This window comes from Vicia villosa, unplaced genomic scaffold (assembly GCF_029867415.1).
Source record: "Vicia villosa cultivar HV-30 ecotype Madison, WI unplaced genomic scaffold, Vvil1.0 ctg.005011F_1_1, whole genome shotgun sequence".
Classification (NCBI taxonomy): Eukaryota; Viridiplantae; Streptophyta; class Magnoliopsida; order Fabales; family Fabaceae; genus Vicia; species Vicia villosa.
Genome location: NW_026706556.1, coordinates 3,534 through 21,302, shown reverse-complemented (window position 1 = coordinate 21,302; position 17,769 = coordinate 3,534). Strand labels below are relative to the sequence as shown.

The window sequence follows — 17,769 nt, the reverse complement described above, 5'->3', positions numbered from 1 at the left end:
TTTGATGTTGGACATTTCTCCAAAAAATGTCATTTGCCACGTGTAACTCAGTGCTGAAGTGGACTGTCCATCAAGATTTAAAACCTCAAAAAAATTCTAAGTATGAAACTTTCCATTTTTGTCATTTTTCTATTTTTGGCAACCTTTTGACAAACTCCTGATTTTATCCGTTCCTCGACTTTTCTTGATTAATCTTCCACCAAAAGTCAATATTTGAATAATTCTTCTGATTTTGACCCCAAAAGTCAACTGTCCCGATTTTTCCGACTATTGATGAAATTCCCGATTAAATCTCCTCCAGTCGATTACAGTCAAACAAACACATCCACCTAGTCAATATGAGAACTTTTCCACACATAGAAGCCATTTCTGATTAAACGTTAACCAGAAAGTCAACTGGTTGACTTTGGTCAAAGAAACTCTGATTTAAAGAACCAGATGATTTGCAAGCTTGTACCCTCTAACCAAAGTCCTGATTTGAAGCAGAGAGACACCCCAATCCAGGAGGACTTCAATGAACATAGAGCCACGTGATTATACCTCAGTCTTCTCATTCTTTGATCAAACTTCTTTGCAATGGAGCTTTTCTTGCTAGCCTCTGAATAACACCTATGATATGAATGCATGGATATGGATTATGACCTAAGGGATGGATGCAAAGCCTAAGCCAGTTAGAAGTTAAAGGGTGGGACAAATTTGGGGTATGACAGCTGCCCCTATTTAATCGTCTTGTACTTGAAGGCGAGATTGGCGCTAGCCTTTCGAGCGTTCAAGGTAGGAGAAGATTAAATATCGAAGTACCAGAAATTTGTCCCAAAGGGAAGATGGTGTAAATGTTATTCTTATTTTTACTTTGGTTTGATATCTGCTGGGGAAAGAGAAATCTCTTTTTGTTTTTCTGGTGGGAGAATTTACAATGAGTGATGGATTTGAATGGTGGTATCCGGTGATGTGGTAACGGTGCCGATACAAGGTTCTCGAAAAAAGTGGTATTTACATGGAAATGATTGGGAGAGAAGCAGGTTTGACAGAAGGATAAGGTGACATAGACAATTGTTTTGAGGGAGATACAGACGAGCATCAAAAGAAGGTACAGACGAGTACAGAAGAATGACACATACGAGCATCGAAAGAGATACAAACGAGCATCAAAAGAGATACAAACGAGCATCCAAAGAGATACAGACGAGCATCGAAGGAGATACAGACGAGCATCAAAAAGAGATACAGACGAGCATCAAAGGAGATACAGACGAGCATCAAAGGAGATACAGACGAGCATCCAAAGAGATACAGACGAGCATCAAAGGGAGATACAGACGAGCATCAAAAGGGATACAGACGAGTACAAAAGAGACACAGACGAGCATCAGAAGAGATGCAGACGAGCATCAAAGGGAGATACAGACGAGCATCAAAAGGGATACAGACGAGTACAAAAGAGACACAGACGAGCATCAAAGGGAGATACAGACGAGCATCAAAGGGGATACAGACGAGTACAAAAGAAGATACAGACGAGCACAAAAGAGACACAGACGAGCATCAAAAGAGATACAGACGAGCATCAAAGGGAGATACAGACGAGCATCAAAGGAGATACAGACGAGTACAAAAGAGACACAGACGAGCATCAAAGGGGATACAGACGAGTACAAAAGAAGATACAGACGAGTACAAAAGAGATACAGACGAGTACAAAAGAGACACAGATGAGCATCGGAGGAATGACACAGACGAGCGTTTGAGAAGCTTGGTAGATGGGCTTACTGGGGATTGGGGATTGGTGAAAACCAAGTATCGGCACTGTGGGTGGAGGAGGTTTGCGACGTAGTAGCAGATATCAATTGGAATTTGCGAGGGCGTTTTATGGAAGGATGTATCATTGTCCTGATAGAGGGGTGATTTGTATGATCTGGCTTATGCTTTGTATGCATGTTTGACTTTCTCTATGGCGTAATGTTCCATTTTGATGGATATGCTACGCTTCTGAGGATGCAAATGCTATATGCAATGGATTCTATATGCAAAGAGTGCCAAATAAAGGCATTAGTGAGGGAACCGGAGAGTAGGATCATTGGGGTCCGTTGCTTGTGATCTTGAGCCATCATCGAGAGTTGATATTGGAACCCTACAGCACCAAAGATTATTGGTAACTGCGTTGAGGGTTAGAACATAGCCCTGTTGGGGATGACATGATTTTGCTCGACTCTCCTTACATCCTAAGCTGCTTGGGGAATCACGAGTTTTGAGAGACCGCTCTTCGTCTATCATGTGGAAGAGGGATATGGACCTTTTCAGGTGCCCCATGCTTACCAGTACTGATGAATTATACTCTGGACCTTTCACGTGGGATGATGATGACTTTTGTGACACATCGTGAGCCAAGATGATGGCTAGAACCTGCAATCTGCACAGAAAACAACGTTTGGACGCAAATGGTGTCCCTTAGAACACTTTTATGTTTATGTAACATCATGTTTCGTTTTGATTTTGTGATTATTGCCCCCACGCTTTCAATGCAATGTTTAATAACGAATTAAATCACACCTCACATGCGCAAAAAATGAAAGGAAAGAAATAAAGCTTTTGCATCGAAAAATCATTTTATTGATGGAATGCCTGTGAATAGGCTTCTGTACAAGGAAGCAACTCCTAAATGAGGTAGTTGCGAAAAGGAAAATACAAAATGTAAAGAGCAAAATGGCAAAGAGAAATGCTCGGATTTCCATTAAAACTGATATTGCTACAGTTCCCATATCCTTGATCCTCTCAATGCTTTGCTTCAGAAGGGTAGTGGTTGGATTGATCTGTCCGTTCTGCCAAGGGCGTATAGTGGTCTTTGTGAAGGATATTCAGACTGCAGCCTCTCGCTTTTGATCCCTAACTTTTGCCTGGACCGCCCTTTCGGGTTTTCAATCCAGCGGGATGCCCCTTTTTGCCTAAGTCGCCCTTTCGGGTTTTCAACTTAGCGGGTTATTCTTCTTTTTTTGTTTTATCCCTAATTTTGCCCAAACCCTTTTGGTTTGCCGGGATGCCCTTATTTTTGCCTAGGTACGTCGACCTAGCGGGTCTTTTATGCGTAGTATTTTTTGACTGAGTCTGAATTGACTGGAAGCGGAACGTCTTCCCCATCCATCTTTGTCAGGATTAAAGCACCACCTGAAAATGCTTTCTTCACAATGTATGGTCCCTCATAGTTGGGAGTCCATTTGCCCCTTGGATCAGTGTGAATTGGCAAGATCTTCCTTACGACTAGGTCACCTGTGTGGAATTCTCGAGGCCGAATCTTCTTGTCATACGCTTTCTTGATCCTCTTTTGGTACAACTGGCCATGGCAGATAGCAGATAAGCGTTTCTCCTCAATTAGATTGAGATGATCAAGCCTCGTTTGAACCCATTCTGTTTCATCGAGTTTGGCGTCCATCAAGACTCTCAACGAAGGAATTTCCACTTCGACAGGTAGTACGGCCTCCATACCGTAGACGAGAGAGAATGGGGTTGCCCCAGTTGAAGTGCGAACCGAAGTTCTATAGCCATGCAAAGCAAATGGCAACATCTCATGCCAATCTTTATATGTTCTAACCATCTTCTGGATAATCTTCTTTATATTCTTGTTAGCAGCTTCGACTGCGCCATTCATCTTTGGCCGATAGGGTGATGAATTGTGATGTTCAATCTTGAACTCTTCACACAACTCAGCCATCATCTTGTTATTAAGATTGGACCCATTATCAGTGATGATCTTGTTCGGAACCCCATATCGGCATATGATCTCTTTCTTGATGAAGCGAGTAACGACTTGCTTGGTTACGTTCTTGTAAGAAGCAGCTTCAACCCATTTGGTGAAGTAGTCGATAGCAACAAGAATAAATCTGTGCCCATTCGAAGCTTGTGGCTCAATTCGTCCAATCATGTCTATGCCCCACATAGCAAAGGGCCAAGGCGATGTCAGGACATTCAGAGGGGTCGGAGGAACATGAATCCTGTCAGCATACACTTGACATTTGTGACACTTTTTCACATACACATAACAATCGCTCTCAATCGTCATCCAATAATATCCTGCTCGCAAGATCTTTTTGGCCATAGAATGTCCACTGGAATGAGTTCCGAAAGACCCTTCATGAATTTCCCGCATGATCAATTCTGCTTCGTGTCTATCCACGCATCTGAGCAAAACTGAATCATAGTTTCTTTTGTACAGGACGTCTCCTGACAAGAAGAATTTGGATGCTAACCTTCGAAGCGTTCGCTTATCACCAATCGTAGCATCTTCGGGATACTCTTGCTTCTCAACATACCTCTTGATGTCGTAATACCATGGCTTTTCATCATACACATCTTCAGTAGTGAGACAATAAGCAGGGAATACATGGGCAGGTTCCTTGTAACGGAGGATCGTTATGTCTGGTACTTCTTTAGGGGAGCTAACTCTGAACATAGCCGCCAAAGTAGCCAAAGCATCTGCCAATTGATTTTCCTCTCGGGGGATGTGATTGAAAGTGATTTCCTCGAAAGCGGGCAACAACTCCAAGATATAGTCCCTATAAGGAACTAAATTGGGATGTCGTGTTTCCCAATCACCTCTTACTTGATGTATAACCAGGGCAGAGTCCCCATAGACCTCAAGGATCTTGATTCTCATATCAATGGCTGCTTCGAGACCCATTATGCAAGCTTCGTATTCTGCGACATTGTTTGTGCAATCAAAGCATATTCTAGCTGTGAAAGGGATGTGAGTTTGACGAGGAGAAGTCAAAACTGCCCCAATACCATGGCCCATAGCATTTGATGCTCCATCGAATGTGAGAGTCCATCGCTCTCCTGGTTCGGGTCCTTCATCATCATCTAATTTCATGATATCTTCATCAGGAAAGTCAAACTTCATTGACTGATACTCTTCTAATGGCTGATGAGCAAGATGATCTGCAAGGACACTTCCCTTGATGGCCTTCTGTGTGACATACTGGATATCATATTCTGATAAAAGCATTTGCCACCGGGCTAGTCTTCCTGTAAGGGCCGGTTTTTCAAAGATGTACTTTATCGGGTCCATTTTGGAGATCAATAGAGTGGTGTGAGTTAGCATATACTGCCTCAGTCGGCGAGCAGCCCATACCAAAGCACAGCAAGTTTTCTCGAGTAGTGAGTAACGGGATTCACAATCGGTAAACTTTTTGCTCAGGTAATAAATGGCGCACTCTTTTCGACCAGACTCGTCATGCTGGCCCAGCACACACCCCATAGATCCTTCAAGCACAGTTAAGTACATAAGAAGCGGCCTCCCAGGAACCGGAGGCATGAGAATTGGCGGCTCTTGGAGATACTGCTTGATCTTTTCGAAGGCTTCCTGACAATGATCATCCCAACGGATATCTTGATTTTTGCGCAGCAGTTTGAATATGGGTTCACAAGTGTCAGTGAGATGAGAAATGAACCTGGCTATGTAATTCAATCTCCCAAGGAACCCTCGAACTTCTTTTTCATTCTTCGGTGCTGGCATGTTCTGTATTGCTCTTACTTTATCAGGGTCGACCTCAATCCCTCGTTGGCTCACAATGAATCCAAGTAATTTTCCAGATCGCACTCCAAAAGTGCACTTGTTCGGATTGAGCCTCAACTTGAATTTACGCAAACGGGCAAACAGTTTCTCAAGATATACCAAGTGTTCCTCCTCAGTTTGGGATTTTGCAATCATGTCATCGACGTACACCTCAATCTCTTTATGGATCATATCGTGGAATAGAGTCACCATTGCTCGTTGATATGTTGCACCAGCATTCTTAAGACCAAAAGGCATCACCTTATAACAATACGTACCCCACGGAGTAGTAAAGGTAGTCTTGGTCATATCTTCAGGAGCCATTTTTATTTGATTATAGCCAGAAAAACCATCCATGAAGGAGAATACTGAATACTGAGCAGTGTTGTCGACTAGCACATCAATATGGGGCAGAGGGAAATCATCCTTCGGACTTGCCCTATTCAAATCTCGGTAGTCAACACACATGCGTACTTTTCCGTCCTTCTTAGGAACGGGTACTATGTTTGCAATCCAAGGAGGATACTCACACACAGATAAGAAACCAGCCTTCAACTGTTTTTCAACTTCTTCCTTGATTTTCAAAGCCATATCAGGTCGAGTTCTCCGTGGTTTTTGTTTTACCGGCGGACATTCTGGTTTGAGAGGTAGCCTATGCATAACTATATCCGTGTCTAAACCAGGCATGTCTTCATATGACCAGGCGAAGATATCAACATACTCTCGAAGCAACTCAATCAACCTTCTTTTTACATCACTTTCCAAAGCGGCGCCTATCTTGACTTCTCTCTTTGCTTCTTCTGTACCGAGGTTGATGATTTCTGTGGCTTCCTGATGTGGCTGAATAGATTTCTCTTCTTGTCTCAAAAGTCTTGCCAATTCCTCGGGGACTTCACAATCTTCCCCACTATCCTCATCAGCTTGGTCAATTGGATTCTCAAGGATATTAAGACGCGGAACTGTAACATTATCATTTTTGATGGAATTCGAGCCAGATCTGCACGATGGATGATTTATGCCTTAGAATGCAACACATAAAAGAGAAAGAAAAAGCTTTGCCATTTTTGAAAAAGTTTTTTTTTTTAAAGTAAAAACAAAAATGAAAGAAATGGAACAGTAATTGCATGCGAAGATATGATTTTCATTCAATATTAAACAAATTGAAACAACATGGGGGCCCTTCTTTATACAAGCGGTCAAAATGCTTAGGGCGAAGCATATGACTTATCGAAACAAGAAAATTACATCTCCATAAAAGTGACTCTGGGGACGTCCAAGATAGTCCAATTGTTGAGTTCCTGTCCAGGCGCAGCATGGCAAATGAATTTGGAGAGATCTTCTTCATCATCATCATCCACGGCGAGAACCTGACTTCCAGAACTGGTGCTTGCACTGACGAACACTTGAGAAATGGGGGGAATCACCTTCTTTCCAGGAATTATGCTGAGCTGAGTAGAGGAAGATGGTTGATACCCAAGGCCATACTTGTCTCGCTTCTCATGAACATCAATCAGCTTACCCCAAGCACTATGGGGAGTACCAGCTTCTAAGAAAGCCTTAACATCATTTAGAGACGAGAGGGGCGCTCCGAGTTCCTTCTTATTCTCAACCACGGGGAACTTATCAACCGACACGATCTCTAAGGCCTGAAAAGGTGTCTCTTGTATCTCTCCCTCCACTTCAACATAACGGTATGACGCCAGATTATTGACGATCAAATCCTCTTCACCAGTGATCACAACGATCTTGTCATTCACAACAAATTTCAAACACTGATGGAGGGTAGATGTCACAGCCCCAGCAGCATGGATCCAAGGACGACCCAAGAGGCAAGTGTATGAAGGACTTATATCCATGACATAGAAAGCAATATAGAACATGTGAGGGCCAATCAAAACAGGTAGATCAATTTCCCCTTCTACGGACCTTCTGGAGCCATCAAACGCTCTGACACTCATAGTGCATGGTCTCATCATAATCCCATCCATACTCAGCTTAAACAAAGTAGTCTTGGGCATCACATTAAGAGAAGAACCGGTATCAATCAGAACTCGAGACAACACAGCATCCAGACACTTGACGGAGATATGCAACGCTTTGTTGTGTGCCCTACCCTCAGGTGGAAGCTCATCATCAGAAAAACCCAAACAATTACCAGCAGCAATGTTGGTCACAACCCCTTCAAACTGAGGCACGGTAATGTCTTGAGTTACGTGAGCGGAAGCCAGGACTTTCATCAGAGCATCACGATGAGCTTCGGAATGCACCAAGAGAGACAAGATGGAGATCTTGGCTTGGGTCTGATCAAGTTGGTCAATCACTTTGTAATCACTTTTCTTAATGATCTTCAAGAGTTGCTCGGCATCTTGTGCATTACGTGTTACAGGAGGATCAACAGCAACTTGCTTTCCCTTTGCTTGTGTACTAGCCTCTTTATTGGTCTCTTTAGGAAGTGGAGGAGGGGCAGCAAAGATCCGACCACTACGGGTAATGCCACTAGTGCCAGTAATATTAGTGATGCTCGAATTACCCACTGGAGGGCAATCATATTTCTTCCCTCGAATATACACGGCATTATAGCTCCAAGGGACAGCCTTAGAATCATTCACAGGAGAAGGAACAAGAGACGAGGATGGAGGGGTCGGAGGAGCATTTGGAACCTGAATAACCAAAGGAGTCCTCGGGGCCTGAATGACCAAGGGAGTACTCGGAGCACGAATGACCAAAGGAGTACTCTGATTCTTTGACACCTCAGCAGGATAGTAAGGTATCTCTAGAGTAGCCACATCTTCGACAGGAACGACCCTTTCCACTCTAAGAACACCTTCATCCATTAGTTTCTGGATTTCTTCTCTCAACCTAACGCATTCCTCAGGGTTAGAAGAACATTGCAAACAGTAGTCATGTAGTTCACACAAAACCTTTTGTTGCTCAAGATACTCTCTGACAACTGCTAGCGGCATCCTTACCTCATTAACATCACTTACTAAGATCTGATCATCACATGACTCAATAGCATTGGTCGCACCAGCATGAGGAGGCATAGGATTATTCTGCACATTAGGACCAGTAGGAGTGAACGAAATGAGCTTGCCATCGAGAAGATCCTGGACTTTCCACTTGAATGCCCTGCATTTCTCAATTGTGTGGCCGGGAGCCCCAGAATGAAATTCACAATGAGCATTCGCATCATACCCAGGAGGAGGAGGGTCAGGTGGAGGACCCATTTCGCGGAGTTGCACTAATTGGCCAGCAAGTAATTGGGGAAGAAGCTGAGCATACGGCATTGGAACCGGATCTATACGCCTGTCAGGGTATCTTTGCCTCTGTGGGCCTCTTTGACTTTGAGGCCTAGGATTCTGTTGGCGATTCTGAGAAACAGCAGCTTGTTGTTGTGGTACGAAAGGCTGTTGGGGTGCCATCCATGGTTGTGGAAGAGCAGCAGCATATGCTTGAGGGACATACGGACCTGGAACAGCATAAGGCATCGGATAATAAGGAGGTGGAACAGCAGAATATGCAGGAGCTCGACCTTGGTCAACAGAGGCAGTGCTAGTCTCACCTTCCTTCTTCTTCACAAACCCAGAATACGGCTTCTTACCATTACCACCTGAGTTGCTAGGATTAGTAACACCTTGAATGGTACCAGCTTTGACACAGTTCTCAACCCTCTCACCAATGATGACCACATCCGAAAAGGAAGGAGAAGTATTACTAACCATGTGCTGAAGATACGGCCCCTTCAGAGTCCCCATAAACAGATCAATCAACTCGCGGTCCAAAAGAGGAGGTTGGACACGGGACGCAAGTTCACGCCACCTCTGGGCGTATTCTTTAAAAGACTCCTCAGATTTCTGTGACATATTTTGTAGCTGGGCACGGCTAGGAGCCATAGCAGTATTGTAGTGGTATTGTTTCAAGAAGGCGTCGACAAGTTGTCCCCAAGTACTGACATTAGACCTCTCAAGTTTCATGTACCATTCCAACGGGGCCCCAGTGAGACTATCCTGAAAGAAATGCATCAGCAGAGGCTCGTTCTCAGCATGAGCAGCCATCTTACGGCAGTAGGAACGAATGTGAGTCTCTGGACAGGTGACTCCCTTGTATTTATCAAAATCTGGCACTTTGAATTTCGGGGGAATAACAATCCCAGGTACCAAGCACATAGCAGCAGTGTCGAAACTCGAAGTTTTAGCAACCTCAACAGCCTTAAGGCGTTCTTCGAGAGCTTGGTACATCTTAGCAGTCTCGGTCAACTCAGTAGTGAGATCATGTTCAAGATCAATAACCTCATGGTGGTCGTCCACCACCTTAAGCGTCTCATTAATAGGAGTCTCTTTAGTTTTCACCCCTCCGTCAGCAGAATTGGTAGGAGTATCTTTGACCAAACTAGCGACACTCTTTCTGAGTTCATCCTGTCCTTGAACAACGGCATGGAGAGTCTCCATAAGTTGGGCCATTCTTTCCCCCATAACATCCATATCCCTACGGAGGGCAGCTTGATTCTGTTCAAATTGTTCCATGATTCTCTCGTTACTCCTGGTGCGGTAAGGATGTAAGAAAGTCAGCTTCGTCGTCGGGAAAGAAATCTGTTGCTGAAAAGGACCCCAATTAGTTTCTTGTGCAATAACCTGAAAAATGCAATGTGATAATGTGAATGTATGAGTGCATGTGTGCATATGATGTGTTGTGTCATTTTCAGGGTATCCAAAGTAAGATTGATAGTCAAGAACAAATAACAACGTGATGAGAGAGATATCAAGTGAAAACGGAAAGCAGTTCATTTCATTCATAATAGCCCCCTGAGGCGAGTAGGTTCAAACACAAATAACAATGTTTCAATATAAAGAGCAATAGAGACCCCATCCAACAAATCTGGTGGTGATCTACAAATAAATTCAATTATCAATTCATCTCAATGTAGAACAAAGGCCCTCCTTGTCTGAAATGGGCGTCACTCCACTTCTTTGTTTCGTCAAATATCTTCTTAGTCGTCTCCCGATCTCTTCCTTTGACAAGGCTTTGGATCACTTCATCCTTTCGGAATAACTGTGTGTCTAGATTCTTGCAGCAATCCCTGAGTTCATCACACCCTTTGCATTCTGGGATATAGGTCTTCTCAAGCGCATTTGCTTCACTCATCATTTGATCTCTGAGCTTGACATTCTCTTCAGCTAGTCGGGCGGTGCGGAGGTGACTTCCTTTCAGTTGGGTCTCAACTGCTATTCTCTGAGTGGTCTCTTCTTCCAGTTTCTTCTTCATGGTCCTCAACTCATACTTGGTTTCTTTCTCCAGTCGGAGCTTGTGGGCTTTCAGGTCTTCTTGATACTCTCGTCTGAGCTTCTCTTTTTCTTCCTTTATAGCCTTTTCTATAACCTTTTGAGGATCTTCAGTAGGAGCGACAACAGCTTTTCCGTCCTTTTCAGTTCTAACCCTCTTCCTGGCTTGAGAAGACTCTCCTTTGAGAGTTTTAAGTTCACGGGCCAGTTCATTCTTTGTCTGCTTAAGGAAATAGCGCTTCAAATCCATATCCCTATCTTTCTCTTTCAGTCTCAAATTGGCGACGCGGACCTGGTCAAAACGTTCCCTTGATACCATAGTTTCTGATATCTTCGGAGGTTGTGCATATAAGGGAGGGACCCTCGGGAATGGTAACAGAAGTGTCTTGACTCTCTCCTTAACCCAATCGGTATAGGGCTCCATAGCAATGGCATTCTTGGCTCCCAGAGTGGATCTCTCACCTATATGAATGTTGTTCCAGGCTTTCCTGATTTCCTCAAGTGCTACAGGGTCAGCTCCTTTCTCAAAGTATACGGATTGGTAAATCTCCCTATCCGAAGGCCCACTCTTCATGGTATAGCCCAACTGACGAAGGGCTAGAACTGGGTTGTAGTTAATACATCCTCTTGTCCCAATGAGCGGGACGTTACCAAAGTTTCCGCACCTGATAATGACTTCAGATATGCCTGTTCGGAATTGATACCATACGATGTCGTTTGCAGTAAGTCCCATGATTCTCTGAGACCATTTCTGAGTAGAGGTAACAAACGGACCACTAGCAGGCAAGTGAGATTTGAACCATTTATATAACAGCGGCAAGCAACCTCTAATAGCCCCTCTTTTACCATGCCGAGAGTGAATGGAATAATATGTGTCAGCCAATAGGGTGGGTATTGGATTCTTGTCCATAAAAAGACATACAGCAGCCAAATCAACGAACTTGTGAATGTTGGGAAACATCACAATTCCATAGATCAGAGCGGCCAAAATAGCATTGAAAGCCTCCCAAATTCCTTTGTCGGCAAATTCTTGAGCTTTTTCAACCAGGAAACTCATGTGGAAGCCATGAGTATCACCCTTCTTCTTCCAGTTATCATGAACATCCCCCAAGCTCAAATAAAGAGCGTTGGCAATGTAATCCAACCTAGGTTTCTCTGGGACACAAACAAAAGGCACTCTGTGTTGAATCTTGATGTTGAGGAGGTAAGAGTACTCTTCGAGAGTGGGAGCTAGCTGATAATCTGAAAATGTGAAACAACGGATATCTGGGTCGTAGAACTGAAGAAGAGTAGATAAGGCCCATTCGTCGACACGCGAATACAGAAGAGATAATATGTTGCCATAGTTGCCACTGAACACTGTTTCATTATGACCAGTGACCAATTCACCCAATTGTCCCAATTGAACCATACCCTCGCGATGGAAAGTATAAGTGTGTGTGCTCCTCGTAGTTTCTCGGTTGGTGGTCACGTTGTTATCCATTCTTGACGGAAATTGATATTTTCTGGATACCCTGAAAAATGACATGCAAATGAGAATTAACCTCTTTTTTTTTCTTTTTCTTTCTTTTTTCTTTCTTTTTTTCTTTTTTTTTTTTTTTTTTTTTTTTGAAATGTAAACATGCCATGATGAAAATGATGCAGATTGGGTCCCCACGACATAGAGGGACCAAGGCAATAATTCTGAGCAAGAAGATATCATAGGATCAAAAGTCCGGCATAGATCAGAGAACCAGAAGAACCATAATCATCAATAGGACCAAATAGTCAACAACAGAACCAAATAGTCACCAACAGAACCAAATAGTCACCAACGGTACCTGTCATGTATATCCCTCCCCACTCACGGGTGTAGTCTAGGTCAAGGTAGGTCAAAATGGCAACCAGCGTTATCAGTCCTCCTGAGGCACCAATGTTGTTGCATCTACATGCCAACAATGATACCCCATTTGGACCTCGACTGGGCGTGGGTCTCATGATCGCACTAGACAAGACCTGACATCTCATCGGCGTCATGACTATCCACTCTATCCTAGGTATCCTATGTGTCACTCTGGCCTGGGTATTGGGCCTTTTACCTCATAGAAGCAATCCCACCCAACCTGCAAAACAGAACAGAAGACCCCAAGGAACACAGAATATAATCCATATGCATGATGTGCAAACAGAAATAAACATGATATGCAAGCAGAAAAAAATAAACATGCAAACATATATACAAGGTATAGACATAAAAACAAATAAACACCCAGTAAATAAACAAACAAACGCAGGCTAGGATCGACTCGCTAAGGATGGACCAGCAACAGGTCTAGCAACATCCCCAGCAGAGTCGCCAGCTGTCGCACGCTCGCGAAAAATGAACAGAGTCGCCACCAATATATTTATCCCATAAGGGAAAGGAATATCAGGAAACCTAACAAAAAAAGGAACAGGGTCTTGCGACCAGAGAATCAAGGTACGGGAGTCGGTTACGCAAGGGGAAGGTATTAGCACCCCTCGCGCCCATCGTACTCGATGGTATCCACCTATGTTTGTTTCTATCTAATGGGTGTATCTATGTCTAAACCTAAATGCGAAATGAATGCAGAATGTAGGGAAAATAAAGAATTGTACTCGCACGGGCCCTACCCCGCTGCCTACGTATCCTTTTCAGGAATCAGAGTTACCGTAGCTCGGCTAAAGATTTTCTGTTTGTTTTTGTGTTTTTTAATTGGGCGGCGTTAACGCTCACGCTCTTGCATAAGGGGACAGCCTAGGATGCAATGGAGCGGAGATAACAATGCCCTTAGAAAGGAGAAAAAGAGATTGGTTTGTATCTTTTAAGGGTAATTCCATGATGACGAGAACCCACTACAAGGTCTCGCATCACTTCCTCACTTTTGTTTTAAGTCTGAACATTTATTAGGTTTTTTGAAGTGTTTTTGGTTGGTGTTTTTTATGGGGATTTTAATTTGTGACTTAGATCATACCAAAAAGAGTTTTGTTTTGCATATTTAGAGAATGCACATCGAGGCCTACGCCACAATCGTTTCTCTAAATAACGGTTAAGAAATACATCGAGGCTTCACACCTCAATCATTTCTTCTCCGCTAAGTAAAAGAGATACAAAAAGAGTTTTTTATGAATATTTAGAGAATGCACATCGAGGCCTACGCCACAATCGTTTCTCTAAATAACGGTTAAGAAATACACCGAGGCTTCACACCTCAATCATTTCTTCTCCGTTTAAGTAGGAAAGAACTTACATCGAGGCCTACACCTCAATCATTTCTTTCCTACCATGAAATAAAGCAACGGTATGATCTTCATCGGTTTCTATTAAGTATTTTAAAAGGTCGAAAAGAAAAAAGAGAATGCAATAGGGAACTATATCTAATTTCTAATCTAAGTTGTCTATACAAGGGAGTTAAAAAGTAAAACTATACCATTTATTAACAAAAAGCTATACACGGAATAGGTAAAAGAAAATCAATATGCGACAAATAAAATTGAGAATTATGGCAAACAAATGATACTCACAAGCACACATACATCCGTTAATTCTATACAAAAAGCGAGACTAAAAATTAAATCCTAAGTCTATTAGAGAATTATTTACAAGGAAGCTCAAAAACAAAAGAGAATTCAAGATATTGTAAAGGATGATTTATTAAAGGTTTTAAAACAACTAAAAAACAACAAAAATCGAGTCAATTATTCACACACTCTAAAATACCTAAAACCATTTTTTATGTACTTTTTATTTGAGTAAAAATAGGAATTATGAGTTAAAAAGCAAAAGAAAACAAAATTAAAGCGAAAACTAGAATAAAACTACCAGGGGGTGCATCAGTAACTTTCTAATGGACTAAAATCAAGTTATGAAGTAAACTGGGCCCAATCAGAGGGGTGCAAAGAGCAGTAACGCTCATGGCCCAATTACATGGTGTGATGGTGCATCAGCAAGGCATTGGGTGTGATTCTGAAAATGAGCGAGGGCCCAAACGCAACTCACATCCATGGCCCAAACATTTCACAAACCATTCTAATTTTTCATCATTTTTATTTCATTGTCATTTCAGCATGTGATCAATTTTAGCATATGGTTATTTAACGTGACATGCATGCAACACCATTATCAATCGGTCAAGTGTATTTTAAATCACAAGATGACAAAACTAATATGGCAGCCAATCAAAACGCGACACACAACCCTCTCATCATTTGGATACAGCCAAAACGCAAAAGAATGGGAATGAGGACCAATGGCGTCGCGCCACGTACGCAAGCGGAGGGAGAGTCCTTGGAATACACAGACGCCGGAGATGCCAACTCCGGTCGTCCTCTCCGGCCACTCCGGCGGCGGAAACACAAACAAAATTCCAGAAATACAAGAAAGTAACATCATCCGACTCAGATTTTTGCACTGATCAAGGATCTGGCCTTAGTTTTCATTGAATCTTCCTCTAACACTTGAATCGATTGCAAACTTAAAACCCTAACTATCACCAACTTCACCAAAATTGAAACTGAGCACGTCAATGGATTTCTCGTAGAATCTAGAGTTCATATCCAAGAAACAAACATTCAACGTACTACACTATCACCTTAACCGATTTCAAAGAAAAAGATCCTCACATAACGAACGTCACACATTCTCATTGAGCACAGTAGCGTTAAGCATATTAACAATGTCTTACAACATGCACCTAAATGCAGATAAGGTGTTTAAGAAGCTTACCTGAGGGAGCCTTGGATGAGAAGCTTCGGAGCACTTCTGACGGATCTTGACGTAGTCGTTCGAGTGAAGCGGATATAGATCCTGAGAAGTAAACTCAGGATGATGGAGATTCCGAATCCTTATCTGGTTTGCTACAAGTTGATGACGAATCTCTGAGAGGGTGGACGCTACGGAGAGAAGATGATGATGCTGTTCAGTGACCGAACTCCATGGTGATGGCTATAGAATGAAGAAGACTCATGGTGGTGGTTGTGGTGGTTTGAATATGGTGACGAAGTGTGGTGGCCGAAGTTAGTTAGTGCAGTCAGTTAGGGTGGCCGGAAAAGTTTGTTACGGTTTGTTACGGTGGCAGTGGGTGGTGGAGATGAGGAGGGAAGGTGGAGAGAGAAAGGAATGAGAGGGGAGAGAGGATAGGAGTGGAAGGAGAGTGATGAGAGGATTTTGAGAAAAATGAGAGAATGAGAGAGTCGTCCAAAAAATGAGTGAAGGTGTGAACCTGTTTTTATAGGGCAAGGGACTTGTGATTTTTGGAGAGGTTCTTAGAGTGGGACTTTTTTTTGTGCATAAGCAATAGTGTGTCACCTTGCAATTCTCTCGGGTGTGGGACTCGGGATGACACTTACCAAGCAAGTTTTGTGCACTTGGAGTGTGGTTCTTTGTGAGCTTTTTCTAAATGCAGCATGTGCATGGCTTTATATAGTAATGATAATGGCTTCTATGTAGCAGCCATGACATCATGTCCATGCCCCACTTTGTGTGATTATATCTCCCTCCATAGAACACCATCCGTTTCAAACTCAAATGCAATATGAAGAGGGCATATGATTGATGAGTTTTGATGTTTGAGACTTATTGAGACGAGGTTTGTAAGTGGAGTGAAAAAGCTTGCAAACATAATGATTCAAAATATATGAATGCCTGGGCGTGTAGCTTGAGTCTTGACCTATACCTTTGTCCCAACAAACACTTGCAAGAGTGCCACTTTAGAACTCCATGTATTACTCGTCATATATTCAATCAACGTACTCCATGGTTCATTAGAAAGAGGATGTGGCAAAGAACGGTTTGATATCAATTTGGACCTCAATGGCAACTCATAGGCCTCCACAATTGGCTTCAAAGTCAGCCCACCATGTGTTTGATTAAATGCATGCGTGTGACTCAGGATTCTGGCTTGCGCCCCTGGCAGTGTGTAACATGGCAAGGGCTAGACTTTGAACATTCATAAATGATTCAATATTCACTCAATTGACTCAAATCTTGTTTCATTACATAGAGGACATGGCAAAGAATGGAAGCATACTAAGTTTACTTCCATGGCATTTTTGTAGAGCTCTAGACTTAGCTTGAGATTTGGCATACCACGTGCTTGATGAAATGCCAGGTCGTGACTTGGCCTATGACCTGGGTTGTGACTTGGTTCAAATGAGTTTTCAGAAATTTCACACCACTTTATCTCTTCATACAAGCTTCAAATGAAAAAGTGTCCAACTACAAAGTTGTTCTCCTCCATGAGAGGAACAACTTTGATGTTGGACATTTCTCCAAAAAATGTCATTTGCCACGTGTAACTCAGTGCTGAAGTGGACTGTCCATCAAGATTTAAAACCTCAAAAAAATTCTAAGTATGAAACTTTCCATTTTTGTCATTTTTCTATTTTTGGCAACCTTTTGACAAACTCCTGATTTTATCCGTTCCTCGACTTTTCTTGATTAATCTTCCACCAAAAGTCAATATTTGAATAATTCTTCTGATTTTGACCCCAAAAGTCAACTGTCCCGATTTTTCCGACTATTGATGAAATTCCCGATTAAATCTCCTCCAGTCGATTACAGTCAAACAAACACATCCACCTAGTCAATATGAGAACTTTTCCACACATAGAAGCCATTTCTGATTAAACGTTAACCAGAAAGTCAACTGGTTGACTTTGGTCAAAGAAACTCTGATTTAAAGAACCAGATGATTTGCAAGCTTGTACCCTCTAACCAAAGTCCTGATTTGAAGCAGAGAGACACCCCAATCCAGGAGGACTTCAATGAACATAGAGCCACGTGATTATACCTCAGTCTTCTCATTCTTTGATCAAACTTCTTTGCAATGGAGCTTTTCTTGCTAGCCTCTGAATAACACCTATGATATGAATGCATGGATATGGATTATGACCTAAGGGATGGATGCAAAGCCTAAGCCAGTTAGAAGTTAAAGGGTGGGACAAATT

At 42.6% G+C, this 17,769-nt stretch overlaps 1 protein-coding gene across 1 annotated transcript; it reads right to left on the bottom strand.

Moving 5' to 3' along the window:
- Positions 1 to 10,334: 10,334 nt before the first annotated feature.
- Positions 10,335 to 12,307, bottom strand: LOC131642437 (uncharacterized). Its single transcript, XM_058912677.1, has 2 exons — positions 10,824 to 12,307; positions 10,335 to 10,431 (listed from the first exon to the last, which is right to left on the bottom strand). Exons 1-2 carry the CDS (start codon positions 12,305 to 12,307, stop codon positions 10,335 to 10,337), a joined length of 1,581 nt encoding a protein of 526 aa, XP_058768660.1.
- Positions 12,308 to 17,769: the final 5,462 nt, after the last annotated feature.

Excerpts from the sequence above, each read along its gene's own strand:
- LOC131642437 (XM_058912677.1), bottom strand. The coding sequence starts at position 12,307 with ATGGATAACAACGTGACCACCAACCGAGAAACTACGAGGAGCACACAC. Across the intron at positions 10,432-10,823 it reads CGACTGGAGAAAGAAACCAA|ATCACCACCAGATTTGTTGG; the intron begins GTATGAGTTGAG and ends ATTTATTTGTAG.